At 31.9% G+C, this 14,899-nt stretch overlaps 2 protein-coding genes across 3 annotated transcripts; one reads left to right on the top strand and one right to left on the bottom strand.

Annotated features, from left to right (window-relative positions):
* The first annotated feature begins 4,411 nt into the window (after positions 1 to 4,411).
* LOC137816146 (probable protein phosphatase 2C 39) lies at positions 4,412 to 8,466 on the top strand. Of its 2 annotated transcripts, none has more exons than XM_068619262.1 (5): positions 4,412 to 4,696; positions 6,570 to 6,815; positions 7,232 to 7,508; positions 7,792 to 7,946; positions 8,087 to 8,466. In XM_068619262.1, the coding sequence occupies exons 1-5, from the start codon at positions 4,664 to 4,666 to the stop codon at positions 8,222 to 8,224; spliced, it is 849 nt and encodes a 282-aa protein (XP_068475363.1). In that variant the 5' UTR covers positions 4,412 to 4,663; the 3' UTR covers positions 8,225 to 8,466. The 2 variants fall into 2 exon arrangements, with proteins under 2 accessions (XP_068475363.1, XP_068475427.1); XM_068619326.1 differs by having other exon boundaries at positions 4,419 to 4,774.
* A 1,878-nt stretch (positions 8,467 to 10,344) lies between these two features.
* On the bottom strand, positions 10,345 to 11,778 carry LOC137830180 (squamosa promoter-binding-like protein 3). Its single transcript, XM_068637359.1, has 2 exons — positions 11,320 to 11,778; positions 10,345 to 10,876 (listed from the first exon to the last, which is right to left on the bottom strand). Exons 1-2 carry the CDS (start codon positions 11,652 to 11,654, stop codon positions 10,651 to 10,653), a joined length of 561 nt encoding a protein of 186 aa, XP_068493460.1. The 5' UTR covers positions 11,655 to 11,778; the 3' UTR covers positions 10,345 to 10,650.
* Positions 11,779 to 14,899: the final 3,121 nt, after the last annotated feature.

Genomic DNA, 14,899 nt, shown 5'->3' with positions numbered 1-14,899 from the left:
CATCGTCTAAAAATGTTTTAGAAATAAAGCGATTAAAATAAGCAAATGGTTGATTACAAAATTTTAAATAGCACAAAAGAAAATTAAAAAAATCTTCAAAATTTTTCTTCTCTTCTCTCACAAGTGTTTTCTCTCAAAGTCTCTACTTGTTTGTCCTCCAAAGGTGAGTACTCATTGCAAAGTCCTTTGTCTTATGTTAGAATGCTACCTAGAAGTTAGCTTAATTCTCACAAAGAAAATCTTTTTGAAGTTGTATTCCACTTCAAGAGGTCAACAATAAAAGTGACAAAAGCTAAATTTGGAAAGCAAAACTTAAGAGATATTAGAGTTGAGACAAGACACAAAGATTAACCAAAAATTAAGAAAAACAAGAAATTAAAGGTAATAAAAAGATTAGGAACTTAAAAATAAATACTTAAAGATAGGCATTAGATTGGATTACAAAAAACATATGATATCATTAGATTGGTCAAATGAATCTTAATCCTTTTGAAAAATATATGTTTTCTAAAGAAAGTGAGAATTCAACTGGTTGTTTTACATTTAGTGGATTTTGAAAAGGATTTGAAAAGCTTGACTTTGTTCGAATTTGCTGTAAACCAATTCAATCAGTTGATTCATGATTTCAATCGATTGATTTTCTGAAAACCTTAACAAAATTTTGTTAAGCTATTTCAACTTGTTTTAAATTATTCAAACTGCTTTTGGTTCTTGAATTAAATGCTTTGGTCATCTGATTGGAGTTTAAATAAGTTGTTTTACGCTCTTGGTCTTTAACTAAGCAAGAGAGTTTAATCAAAATCAATTTTTCAAGATTTAAAAGTGCTTTGCATAATTTTCAAGTGTGGAATATGATTCTCTGTATTCTCTGTACTTTAATCTTTGATTGTACCCACTTGTATTCTATTCCTTTCTTTCTTGATCACTGTAATTTTGTGTGACTTGGTGTTGTGTAGTTTCAGAGGTTGTTATGAAAACTGTGTGTTATTTGCCAAAAGTGGTGTGTGTTCTTGAAGGGTTCAAGATCACCACTTTGGTGTGTTGTTTGTAATCAAGGTTTGATTACTTAATGAATTCTCAGTGGTTTCCGAGGATTGGATGTAGCTCTTGGTAAAGAGTGAACTAGTATAAACATTTTGTGTTAATCTCTCTATCCTTACTCTCTTTAAAATTGCTTTAGCTTTGATTTTATAAACTGCTGGTATAAACAACCGATTGTTTCGCAAGAACAATAGGTTGATTTTATGCAATCAAACTAAAAACAGTTTTCTAATTGGCTGAACTAATTTCTAATCGATTGATTCTTCATTGTATTTCAATCTACCTTCAATATTTGTGAAAATCTTTCATAAACAATTCACCCCCTCTTGTTTAAGGCCTTTATTTCTAACACTTAGGAACAAGTAGAATGGCAAAAAATGGGTAGCATTTCATTACTAATTCCAAATTAAAAAAGTATAAGAAAGGTGCACTCCTATTTATAGGAGACTTGGATGTCTAAAATAATAATTTTAACCTAAAAACTCTCCATTGGCAAGGTGACAAGTGGCATCATATGTTCCATGCTCATGATCCTTTCAAATGAGAGATTCACAAGTGTTTTCCTCTCATTTGAGAGATGTCACCTCTTAATTGGTGGGGATCATCTCTGTTGAGGAAGACCCATGTGAACGTTTGTGCTTCCTATGCCATGTGGTGAGTCACTTTACGATACACACTCACTCTATTACTATACGCACTCACTCTTATATTAGCCCAAATACAAAACCCAAAATTAAACCTAGGCCCAATACATGGTTGGTGACTCTTTTTACGACAAGTGTACCGAGTCAGAAGTAATAATTTGTCCCTAAGGACGGATATCGAACCCACAAGGAACAATTGTTTAAAATCCTAATAGTAACATCCACTAAGTATAAGAATATGCTTAATAATTTGATTTGATTTGATATTGACAATAGTTTGCATGAAATTTAAATAAAAACAAAGTATAAAGTTAGTTGATTCAATTGAGAAAATTGGGATTGGGGTTCAACCTTCTTACTCTTTTGTATTTTGATTAGCATCATAATATTCTATCCTTTGATTGGTATTGATGCTCGTATAAAAATTATTTATATCGATTCCTTGCATATAAAATTATTAAGAAGTCTCCTAAATATCAATTCCTTGCATATTTATAAAAACTTCTTGTCATTACGTTTAGACATTGATAGCAATTAACATTTAAAATATATTCCTAACATTCAAATATGTTAAGCATTATCATTTGGGTCAGAAACTTAGAAGTACTTTTCAGTCAAATCTAATGATTTGGATCATAGAAACAAACATTACAAACAAAATGATAATACAAATCATCAATCAAGAACAAAATATTATATTTAAATATCACCTTAATACATAAGAGATTGAACAAATTACTCTCAATCCCAAGCCACACATGTTGGTTGTTACAAGCATTTAGAGTAAGAAAGAAGATCTAGAATATTTCTCCTTGACGGTTGCCTCCTCTAGGGTTTCTAACACCTTCTATTCTCCCAACTAGATGTTTAGGGTTGTGCCTCAAACCTCATATTTAACCTAGTTGGGCTTGGGCTAAATGACTTCTTGCCTGAGTGTTATTAGGCTCGCTTGGGTGAGTTACACGAAAAAAAGGTCCAACCTCACTGGAGTGATCTCGTCCGAGCGAGATAGGGTGAGATGCTCTGGGGCATCTGACTTGGACGAGTTTGGGCGAGCTTGGGTGAGTATTAGTGCATTCCAGCTTTCCCTTTTTGGCTTTGTATATTCTCTTTTTGCTCTTTCATCTCCATTCTTCCTCAGAATTTTGAAATTAACACAAATTTGGGAATAAATCGTTCTTATTCAAATTAAAATCACAAAATGTGTAAAAAAGTTTAAATTCATAAATTAGGGGTTATTTTATGATTATTTATCAACTAATATCCATAAGTGTTTGTATTTTAATATGAAGTATTACTAAAATCTGACACTTATCAATGATCTAAATAAAATCCTAAACTAATTTATACAATTATTTAAACTAAATTCTGGCCCTAAAAGATATTGACTTGGTCATGTTGAAGCCAACTGAGTTCCAGTCTTTTTGTAGTCCTCTGACCAAGGCTCTAGTATTTTTTCATGGTGTAGAGGTCTTGTTTGATTTACTATGTATATTTCTTCATGTTAGAATTGTCCTCTTTATTGGACCTACGAAAGATAGACAAAAGCCCAATTGAGCTCATTTATGCTAATAAGTCTTTAAACAAAGATCAAGGTATTTATCCTCCTTATTATTTTGTGGATATTGTGGCTTGACGGTTTCCATCAGAGATGGGTATATTTACTTGATGTTTGACTATTATACCATCATCATCTTTAATCCACTCAGGTTTGTAAGGTTTTAGGTGTGGTTTATTAGTCAAGTTTAACTTGTCCACCAACCATGTACTACAACAATTACATTTAGAACCATTATCCACAATATAGAACAAGTGTTTTAAAACTATTACATCTTGTGTGGAAGATGTTCTCATGTTGTAATTATTCTAGTTCAACTACTTGGTTCCCAGAAAGCCTTTGACCAATAATAATTCTTCTTTACGAGGAAGGATTTCCTCTTCAGAATCTAAAACCTCTTATTCATTAGTTTTAGAAAGAAAGTTGTTCTGACTTCTAATGTATATCCCCTTAAGTTAATATCTTTCCATAAGTTATCTTAGGTCAAACTTGCATTTAGCATAGTCTATTAGACGCAAGAATCACAAGTCATATCAATAATAGGAATCAATAAAAAAAATATCATATACAAATGATTCAGAGGAGTTAGCAAGTTACATATGATAAAATACATGATACGAAAAAGATATAATTAAATTGCTTCAGAAACTTAATCATCGTCTAAATACCATCTTTCACAAAAAAAATTCAAAATTAATTAACAACATTTCCTTATTTTGATTTTCCTACTTTTTTTTTTAATAGTTCACCTCGTTAGGTTAATTACACAAATAATATACAATACACAAAAGGATAAAAAAAATATTTACACGGTATTTTTATTTTATTTTTTTGTCACAATATACTAATTTTACTAAGGAGACTACCACAACCAAATTATAAACGAGTATTTGATCAAGGTATTATTGACTAACACAAATATTCTTTCGTATGCTATCCCCTTTTTTCCATATATTAAAATACTACTAAGCTGGAAATATATATATGTATACTTTTTTTTTCAATTTTTCCATTTCTTTCTTTTCTGAGCTAAATACCCCATTCACGATAACCTGAAAATAACGTACTTTATTAGGGATGATTAATTTAAAAGTAGAGAAAGTTATGGCCAACGAGAAAACGCCACGTGTATGCTGAACGCGTATTTGTAATTGCGACGTACGCGGCATGGTATTGGGAAGTAGAAAAAAGTCGTGTCAACGCGACATCATCACTTGCATAACACAACTCACTCTCCTTTTTCTTTCTCTTCCCTTCGATCGCTTCCATCACTGCATCTTCACCTCTTCACCTCTTCACTTCTCTGTCTTCTTCCTACCCTCCCTCATTGCGTTAACACAAAAAATATACATAAAAAACAACACACCCTCTACGTGGCCACTCTCACTTTTATCTTAAATCTCTATTTAAATCCTTCACTATGACCGGCAAAGAAATCCTTCATAAGATGAAGGTACCCTTTTGTTTTTTCACCTTTCCTGTTATCCTAATTCTCTCTTTCATTGCTATACTTTAATCGAATTGCTACCTGGTATGTTTTCTTTTGATTTTCCTCACTTGTTTTTCCCTTTGTTTCATCACAATCGCTAACAATTTGGTTTCTGTTCATTTTTGTCGGTGTTGTCTTTGTCCATCAGTTCACTGGATTGCTTTTGTGTTTGATAAACCCTGTAATTATATTTCATGTATTTGTGGTTGTGAATGTAGTTTTCACTCTCTACCTTTCTGGATTCTAAATTCGGATCTAAAGTCACATCTTACTTTGAATAAGATGAGTTAAACTCTCTCTACTAGTATTTAGTGTTGGGTTCTACTTTTACTCTTTTAGTTCTAAAGTCCTAATTTATATGGAAGAACTATCTTACCCTTGAGTCATAATTCATTGAGAGTTGAATTGTAGGGAATGTGCTTTCTATAGCTTAGATTTTAAGGTTAAAGCCATCTTAAAGGGAAAATGACTACTACTGGCTCATTGTGGATTGGTGATATTGGTGATGTAACCTGTGTAAAGGGTGATCATAAGTTTTTTCTTATGAACTTGAAGTATCCTTTAGCAAAGAGTCAAATACTAAGATTCTATGAGGATACAAAGTTAGAAGAACTTTTTTGTAATTAGAAAAAGGCTCCATATTTTCAACAGAGAAGCTCCCGAAAACTGTTGAAGTATCTTTCTAAACAGGCTCTAATTATTCAAGATACTGAGGATGAATTCATTTAAGACGCTGACCTTTTCTAGCCAATATTCTTTATCAACGAACCTTAATTTTATCAACATCTACGTGAAATTTTATTGCACAGCCACCACAACCAATGAACTTAATGGCCTACAAAATCTCTTGGTGGATCCATTTATAATTAGATTAGTTTATTGCGGGTAACTTTCGCTTTTTAGTTTTATTACTGTATTGCAGGTTTATATGGCATAACAAATTCAAAATTTTAGAGTATTTTTCTGCGGACACTTTGCACAATCTATTGTGCTTTTGTGTGTGAATGATCATATTTTAGGTGTTAAGTTGGTTGGTTAATGGAGATGGTTGGGAGGTTACATGTCACAGTGGCTAGAAAATATCATAAAATTTTATGTGGTCACCTGCAACTTTGGAATCAAATGCTGTTGAGGGTGAATCACGGGTTCAATACCCCTGTTGCTGAACATTGTGTTTTTGACATGGAACACACGAGGAATGGGAAAAGTCAGTTGTAGCCCTCATGATGGGACGGTTGCCTTTAGATTCAGCTGTGCCAGTTGTTAAGTCCAGCTAGCTGCAATATCAATCAACCAGATTTATGCTATGCTATGTGTTTAAAAGCAAGATAGTCCCTGATGAGTTAGGAAATGCAGTTCAGTCTTTTTGTATAGTTCTAGTTAGGTGTTGATTTACAGACAAATACATTTGAGGGCAAACTATTATAGTTTGGTGAGGAATAAAAAGAAATGGAGGTTGTGTCTGACAAGTGCAAAGGTCAGAAAATTTAAAATGACAGTATAATTAATGATTTGCTATTTATTTGAGAAGATACAAGAATATGTGTAGATACATAAACCTAAATTTACTTTTGAAAAAACTTTGGGAAATCATACTCTCAGCTATTAATTTTTGAAATACAGCTGAGTAGTGTCTTAGAACTTAACAATCACACAAAGCTTCAAGAAATAAACTTGGTTAGATAAGTTGCCTATGCTTGTCTTTCTTGGAGTTAGATGAGTTCAAAAGTTTTCACTTAGATATTTCTTCCCGGACCTGATTCTTATTTGATTGATAACTCAATTTTCTGAGTTTTTCAGTTGTGAATGTGTTGTGACCTGATTATGTTACTTACAGGAAAAAGTTTTGGGCCCATCTGATTCTGATTCAGGTAAAGGAAAGAGCAAGATGAAGAAGCACATAACTCATGGCTTTCACTTGGTAAAGGGAAGAGCAGGTCATGCCATGGAAGACTATGTTGTTGCTCAGTTTAAGCAAGTTGATAACAATGAATTGGGCTTATTTGCAATATTCGATGGCCACTCAGGTCAAAGTGTACCTGATTACTTGAAAACTCATTTGTTTGATACCATCTTGAAAGAGGTAAATGCGGGTTCATAATCTTTAGTGGTTACTTAATTATTGAGCTGCTTGATGTGAAACCTAAACTGTTTTCAAGCAAATATGCTGGACCTCAGAGTTTAATTCAGAAGAAAAATGTCAGTGCAAGCTGAATGAGTTTGATTACTGTCTAACAATAGTTTAAAGAAAACAGAAACAGATTTTGTTTTTCCTGTCATATGAAGTGTTCATTTTTTCCATATGTTTTTCCTTCTCTACACCTTTGTTTAGATTTAGTTTGAGTTTGTCATCCTGTTGTAGATTAGCATGTAGTATGTAATAATTACTCTAAATTTCTAATTACTTAACAACATCATGAAGAATGTGAATGTTAAAAATTAAACTCTTCAAATATAATGCATGTCTATAACTCTTGTTTCCCCCATTTCTTCATGTAGCCTAACTTCTGGACAGAACCTGCTGAGGCTGTCAAGAGAGCATATAGTATAACTGATTCCACTATTTTAGACAAATCAGGTGAATTGGGTAGAGGAGGTTCAACTGCAGTTACAGCAATATTGATCAACTGTCAGAAGTTAGTAGTGGCCAATATTGGGGATTCCAGGGCTGTCTTGTGCAAGAATGGCCAGGCCAAACAACTATCAGTGGATCATGAACCAAGTGTAGAAAGTGAGGATATAAAAAACAGAGGTGGTTTTGTGTCAAACTTCCCAGGTATGACATTTTAAAATGTTGGATAGTTTACCTTGATCTTAATTTAGTGTTGTACAATATCATCCCCTTATCTGTGTTTAGTTTCACTTCTGTTCTCATTTGATTCTTAATAATGTGTTTTCTTATGTCCTTGATATTAAGGTTTGATATATTTTTAGATTCTCAAACTGTAAAAAATTGTTAGCTTTTAGTCCTTAGAAATTCAATGTTCTCCTTCCTAGAAAAATCCAACATTCATTCAAGTAATTCAGTGCTAAGGATACTGGTTTTCTGATTCAATCAGGGGACGTTCCACGAGTTGATGGTCAGTTGGCAGTGTCAAGGGCATTCGGTGACAAAAGCCTGAAGATACACTTGAGCTCAGAACCACATGTGATTGTGGAGATGATAGGCGATGATGCAGAGTTTATTATCTTAGCCAGTGATGGTTTATGGAAGGTAATATTCAATAAACAACACAAGATTCTCTTCTTCATGTTGAAGAACGAAATCATAATAATACACACACCTAATGAATGTGTCTTACACCAAGATACATGCATTTTCTGCACTAATCATATTCATTAAAATTATTGAAGGTAATGACAAATCAAGAAGCAGTTGAAGCAATAAGGGATGTTAAGGATGCTCGGTCTGCGGCAAAGCTCCTTACTGAAGAAGCACGTAACAGGAAAAGCTCAGATGATATCTCTTGTGTTGTTGTGAAATTGCAGTGATCACATAACTTAAATAGTAGAACTTGAAAGTGTAGCTTATACTTTGTAGTGTATATGGATAAATGGTGATATACCCTTGTGGTGTTATTGCATGTCAAGGCATTCAGTATGTTATATTTCATCTGTTTTCATACAAATCACCCGTCTCAGAACATGTTGTTTGATGTACCAATGTTAAAAGGATGTAGTTTTCGATTGTGTTGACCAAAATAATTGGTATGAATGAAATCAAGTTTGGTTAATCTCTATCATCTTCAACAAGTCAATTTCTTCCTCCACCTCCATAGTTTCTTCCTGCAACTATATACTTCTATAAATCTTTTGATTCCAAAACTAACCTTTGGTAAGAGGTGCAAGATTTTTTTTTTCATTTTTAAATCATAGTTTCTTCCTGCAACTATATACTTCTATAAATCTTTTGATTCCAAAACCACCCTTTGGTTAGAGGTGCAAGATTTTTGTTTTCATTTTTAAATTGTATAATCTGTTTTTTTCATTTTTGAATTGTATAATACGTTTTTTCATTTTCGAATAGTATAATCTGTAGATTTTCTAAATTCTAAAGTTCAAAATACAAAAATATATTTTTGAACTTAAAAAATGCTTTCTAAATTTTAAAATTTAAAATACAAAAATTGTACTATAAGTTTTAGAATTTAAAATTGTTTTTGAATTCAGAAAATATATTTTGAAATTATTTTCAAATTTAGAAAATATTTTTTGAATTTTAAAATTTTAAATAAAATTATATTTTAAATTTTAGAGTTTAAAATTTTAGTTTTTAAAATGAAAAAATTGTATTTTAAATTTTTAAATTTGAATTATAAAATTGTATTTCAAATTTTAGAGCTTAAAATTTTAGAATTCATAACAAAGAGAAGATAGGTCTCAATAAAGAAAATGAAAAAGATTACAAATTGTCATTTCACCTCTTACACAGAGGTACAGGAAGAAATTGCACTTGAACAAAGCCTTTTGGAAATTTCACTTATGGCCATTTTGTTGGTTCATCCATTTGGGCTTATATGCATAAGCTAAAATGAAAATTTAGGGAATTAAAAATATCGAAAATTTATATGAAATAATTTCGCAATTCATGAATTAATTTTAACTTATGAAAAAATTAAAGAAAAATGAAATTTTTTCTTAATAAGATCTAGTTTTTTTAATTTATATAAGTTTACATTCTATCTTAAAAAAATGTATTGTTTTTACATTTATGTATACATCTAATTTTAACTTCAAGTGGTTTTATCCAACTACATCATTGATCATTAAATTCTTTCTTTCTATGCATTTTTATTGTGAGCGGGAGAAGCAAAATATGATAGCTTAGACAAAAATGCAATTATTGCTACGTACTAACTAAAAGTTAGATTAATGAGAATGGCTTATAATTTATATTTTATTTTTCATTAATTTCTTCATATGTGTATATTTATTTTGAATTTATATTTACAGAAATATATTCATATATTTACTATGTTTTTTAAATTGTACATAAAATGGGTTTGGATGTGTACAGTAAAAAGTCTCAACTCCTTATTATAGAATAAATATATTTTGACAGTGAAGAATTGAGATGAAAATCTCACGAGAATCCATTTCTCACAACATATATAACAAGATTAATTTACATTTTTACTTACATGGTTTAATAACTTCATATAAAGTTATCCAATTTAACTATTAAAATTATGGAAAAGATTGGTTTGAGACTAAAAAGTAAAATACATATACTAGACAACCCATTATAATAATATAATAATATTTTTAATTAAAAAATAAATTAAAGATAATTAAAATATTAATTTATTAAATGAATGTTTATTTGATATTATCTAAAGTCAGACATATAACTTTTTTTTAAGCATTTGCTGATATATTATTTCTCAGTAGACATTTATTTATATTTCGAATAACATATATGTACTAAAATAAAGTTGAGATACTTTTTATTTGCATGAAATTTTATAAACTTAATTTACTTTACAAAAGAATTTAGTTCTTTTTGAGTAATTAGTTTAAGTTTGAAACAGAATGTAGAACTAAATGGTTAGTTTATTAGCATATGAAAGAAAAATGAGAATAAGAAGAAAGAATCGAAATACAAAGATGAATAGCGAAAAGATGCAAAAGCTTTTTATTTTAATCCAATGGAAGATAAGATCTCACCACCATGAAATGGTGCTTCAATAGGATAACAATGGTAAGGAAAAACAGAAACGAAAGGCACTGTCTAAATAAGAAAACATGGAACTCAGGAAACTAGCTTGCATTGCATAGACACAAGCTTTGGATGTTGGAGGTTTTGTTTAGTTTGGTTCTTGATCATGTGAACAAACAAAGTGGTCTTTATTATATGACTTGGTTTGTAAGAAACCAGAGGGTGACAGAAGAGAGAGAGCTTGGTGAACATTTTTGCTTCATCTGATGTTGAAAGACTTGTAGCCAGAACTCCCTGGTAGGTTCATCTGAATTCTCCCCCTCTCATCAGCAAGCCTGCAGTGTGTTGTTTCCTTAGGGTGGTGATGGCCTTTGCTGCCATCACTGCAAGCTTCAGGGTTGCTTTTCCGGCGCCGTTCGTTGTGTCCGGCCAACCGCCTCCGGCAGCTTCTCTTAGACTCATCAAACTCCGCCAGGTCATGGAACCTGCACACACTCACCATAGGAAGAGAAAAGCTTCAATTTTTAACTGTTTCACACTTCTGTGAAGAAAAACATAGTTTTTAGACATTGATCATGGCTTATTTTCACTTGTGAATAGACCCTTAAAGGCTTTTAATTGCATCTAGTCATAATTTTTTGTTGATCATTAACATTTTGAAATTTTTTGGACAAATGTGATGGATACAGTCACAATTATGTTTGAAGAAAGCTAGAAACTATCCATGTTTCAAAGCCTTGATGATGCTAGTGGTAGTGATTCCTTTGGTACAAAAAGTATATAATTGTTATCTTCAAAAGTTCATGAACTAAACTAAGATAAGAGGAAAGCAGGATCAAGGGTACCATGTATGGTAAAATGATATAGAAAATACAAGTTTTGTCCCAAGAGAAAATGGTGAAGATGAATGAGTGTTGATTGAACAAACCTGCTACATTGCTGGCAAAACCTCTGCCTCAGCCCTGCAACCACCACAGCAGGAGCTTTGGAGTGAAACTCACACACCTTATGGCGGCGATGGTACCTCTTTGCATCAGTCAAATCAGCACCACACCTCTCTGCTTGACAGGAAGGTGGAGAAACCCCTCCACCACCTCCACTTGACCCTCTTCTCCCGCCACCACTATTGCTACTAAGCCCTCTCTTTTTGTCATCTTCTGTGAGACTAGCACCACTTTCATCCTCCTCTTCCACTTCATTTTCCACTTCCTCCTCCACCCTCTCAACCAGTGATCTCTTCCTCTCCACAGTCCTGGCCTCCATTGTGCAAAAGGGTGGTGAATGGTGAAGGAGGACGTAAGGTTGTTGGTGAGGCAGAACTTTTTGGAGCAAAAGAGGGAGTTTATAGGAAGCAGAAAGGCAGAAAAGAAGGGTGTGGACCACAGGCTCCGTTTTGTTAATTGTGTGCTTGTGTAAGCATAAAGGTAGAGGAATAGTGCACAGAGGAGGGTGTTGGAAATGTTTTGTCTTTAATGATAAGCTAATAGAGGAAAAGGTTAAATCCCAGTTGCTGCAGTGAAATGAGAGAACTGGGAAGTTGCTATTCATTTTTTAATCAATGTTGTGTTGAAAGTGATAGTGCTGATGGCGCGTCAATCACAAACGCATAACCATTGGTACTCAAGGAATTACAAATTGGAAGAAGAGGATTTTGCTTTTGTTTTGTTCTTGTTTCTTTCTTCTTGTTCTGATTTCTGATGCCATGCTGATCAAGGACCAATATCACATGCCTACACAACCCCTTCCTCACAATCCTTTGTAATTACAGTACACACTCATAAATAGTTAAAGACACCACTTTACAATTTTCCAAAAACATTTCTATTTCATTATATATGTTCATATTTCAAGAAGAAAAAATTATTCATCCTTCACTCTAAATTAACAACATATCAGGATTCTACAACAATAACAGTACACACACTTGAATAATCTGAGTCCACCATTACTCATGAAACAATTGTTCTGAGTTACTAAACCAATATCTGTATATTAATAATGCATAATATTTTCCAAAAGCATGGTTGATATGCAAAGTTTCAATGAGAATAAGAATTGGAGGAGGAATCCCTTGTGTTTGTTTCAGAACTAACCTAAAGAAGAAAATTACCAGCTCTTATTTTTCACTGCCACCACAACAATTATATGCACAGAGGTGCAGACATCACATAAGTACACAAGTAAAGATCTTGAGTAGAATTAGGTAGTTCTTGTCTCTGTCTCTGTTGTAGTTAGCTTTATTCAATGTTGCAGTGAGATTGAGCATTAATTTATTTGCATGGGGTGAGAACTACTGGTCCATTGCATTTGTTATGTGGTATCCCCATGGTGTAATGTACTCACTGCACTACGCTAGACCGTTTAGTAGAGACATCAATTTTATTTTTTTTCATATGGGACAAGAAAATTAACCTTTCCAACTGACAAGAGTATTGGCAAACTGTCCCCTTGTCCTTGGTGATCCTCTCTAACATAACCTTCTGTTGTTTTTAGTGAGGAATTGATTATCTTTATCGTAGGATTTCATTCTAGATCTTATATTCATTAAAAATAAGAATAACTCTTAATACATAATAAGTGTATATTTTATTATATAAATAAATTTTGTAAGGTTGAGTTAATTATTAAAAAATGAATTCTAAATATAATACAATCTTATTCAGCGGTATGAATATATATATATATATAAAATGAATGATCTTAGCGATCCGCATTATAAGAAAATTATTAAATAATAACTAAATTTAGAGGTTAAAAATAATTAGTGACTATATTGACTAAATTATATACTATTTTAAAAATTAAAATATTATTAGTATTTAAAGTGATTTCTATTATCAAAAAATTTATAAAATAGTTTCTAAATTTGTATGTAATCATTAATTACCAAGGTTTTAACTACTTGTTATTTTATATTCTAACTTGTTACTACCAAAGTTAGAATATAAAGGAGTAAATAGTTAAAATCTTGGTAGTTAACGGTTAGATATCAATTTAGAAATTATTTTATAAATTTTTATTAATAACGGAAACTACTTTAAATACTAATAATTTGTTAGTTTATAAAATGGTCTTTAATTTAATCAAATAGTAACTAATTATTTTAGTCTCTAAAATTAATTTCAATTTAATGATTCTCCTATAATGACGGATGATCTAATAAACTCAACAATATTTCGTTAGGATACACTTTAAATGACTATGTTATCATAACTACTCTAAATGACTATGATATTATATCTGATACCATATTAAAATTTTAAGTTTAACTTGATTTTATAAAACAGATATATATTATAAATATGTTTATATATAGTGGATGAAAATCCGAACATTAAAGTTAAAATTTGTTTGTTAAAAATGAAAGAGTTAAAGGGTTTGAGAGTTGAAAGCAATTATTCTGATAGAATCTTTGTGGTATAAATGATAAGAAGTTGTAAAAGTACTGTTATGGGCACAACATGTGGTGCTGACATGACCTAGCACGCTAGTACCGTTGTTTCACAAGATGCCATCGTACTGAGTACTTGATGCGAGTTTTCACCATGGACGGTATCTAGATATAGCGGACAAAAACAAACGGTTCAACCTTATCTACGTTCAATCATTGAGGATTTCGCTTCATGTCACCCAACTTTAATTCACTTCAAACTTACTCTACGTAACATCCATCTTTTTTCTAACAACTCTCAAAGATGTCTTCAGCCTAAATGGTGATTATAGATTTTAACTTTTCCTTCATCTTACCCCAAGCTTATAAGCTTATAAGTTGGAGGTGTAAAGTGCAGCCATCCGCACTCGTTTGGATGGTGATGGAGAATAAGATAGTCATCAAGGTCAATTTGAAAAAGCGTGGGATCTTGTTAGATAGACCTTTATGTAGTTTCTGCAGGGTGGAGGAGGAGTCTTGTTCACATTTGTTTTTCGAGTGTAAATTTGTTTGGCTAGTTTGGAGTCACTATTTTGAATGGATTGGAGTGCAGTTTGTGTCTCACAATGATCCTTTGATGAATTTTTCCCAGTTCAGACTCATAAGTGCTTCAGGCGATGTATGGAGAACAGTTTGGATTGTAGTGGTAAGCAAGTTGTGAAAGCACAGGAACAATATAATCTTGAATAGGGGCGTGACTGACATTTCAGAAGTTTTTGTCTTGATTTAATTAAAGGTTTGGTCGTAGGATGATTTGTTGATGTTTTTTCCATAGGTTTGTTCTTTTAGGTTGGATATCAAAGTACAGTTAAGTAAGTTGACTTAAGGTTTTTTTGTATATGGGTTGAACCACCCTAAAATAGTTTACATTTATTGATTTTTTATTGTTGATAAAAAAAAAATCAACCTTATATATATAATTCACATATTAATAATGTGTGAACAAATGGAAAAGAGGTTCCACAAATTAGTAAAACGATTTCATATTTCCTAAATATTTCCTAAGTACAAGATTTTTATTCTCAGTCGATTTCAATGTCTTGCTGGATAATGTTAAACATATCTTTTAGTGTTTGTT

Source organism: Phaseolus vulgaris, chromosome 11 (genome assembly GCF_000499845.2).
Source record: "Phaseolus vulgaris cultivar G19833 chromosome 11, P. vulgaris v2.0, whole genome shotgun sequence".
Classification (NCBI taxonomy): domain Eukaryota; kingdom Viridiplantae; phylum Streptophyta; class Magnoliopsida; order Fabales; family Fabaceae; genus Phaseolus; species Phaseolus vulgaris.
Note: the sequence above shows the minus strand (reverse complement) of the source record. Positions and strands in the feature narration are given on the sequence as shown.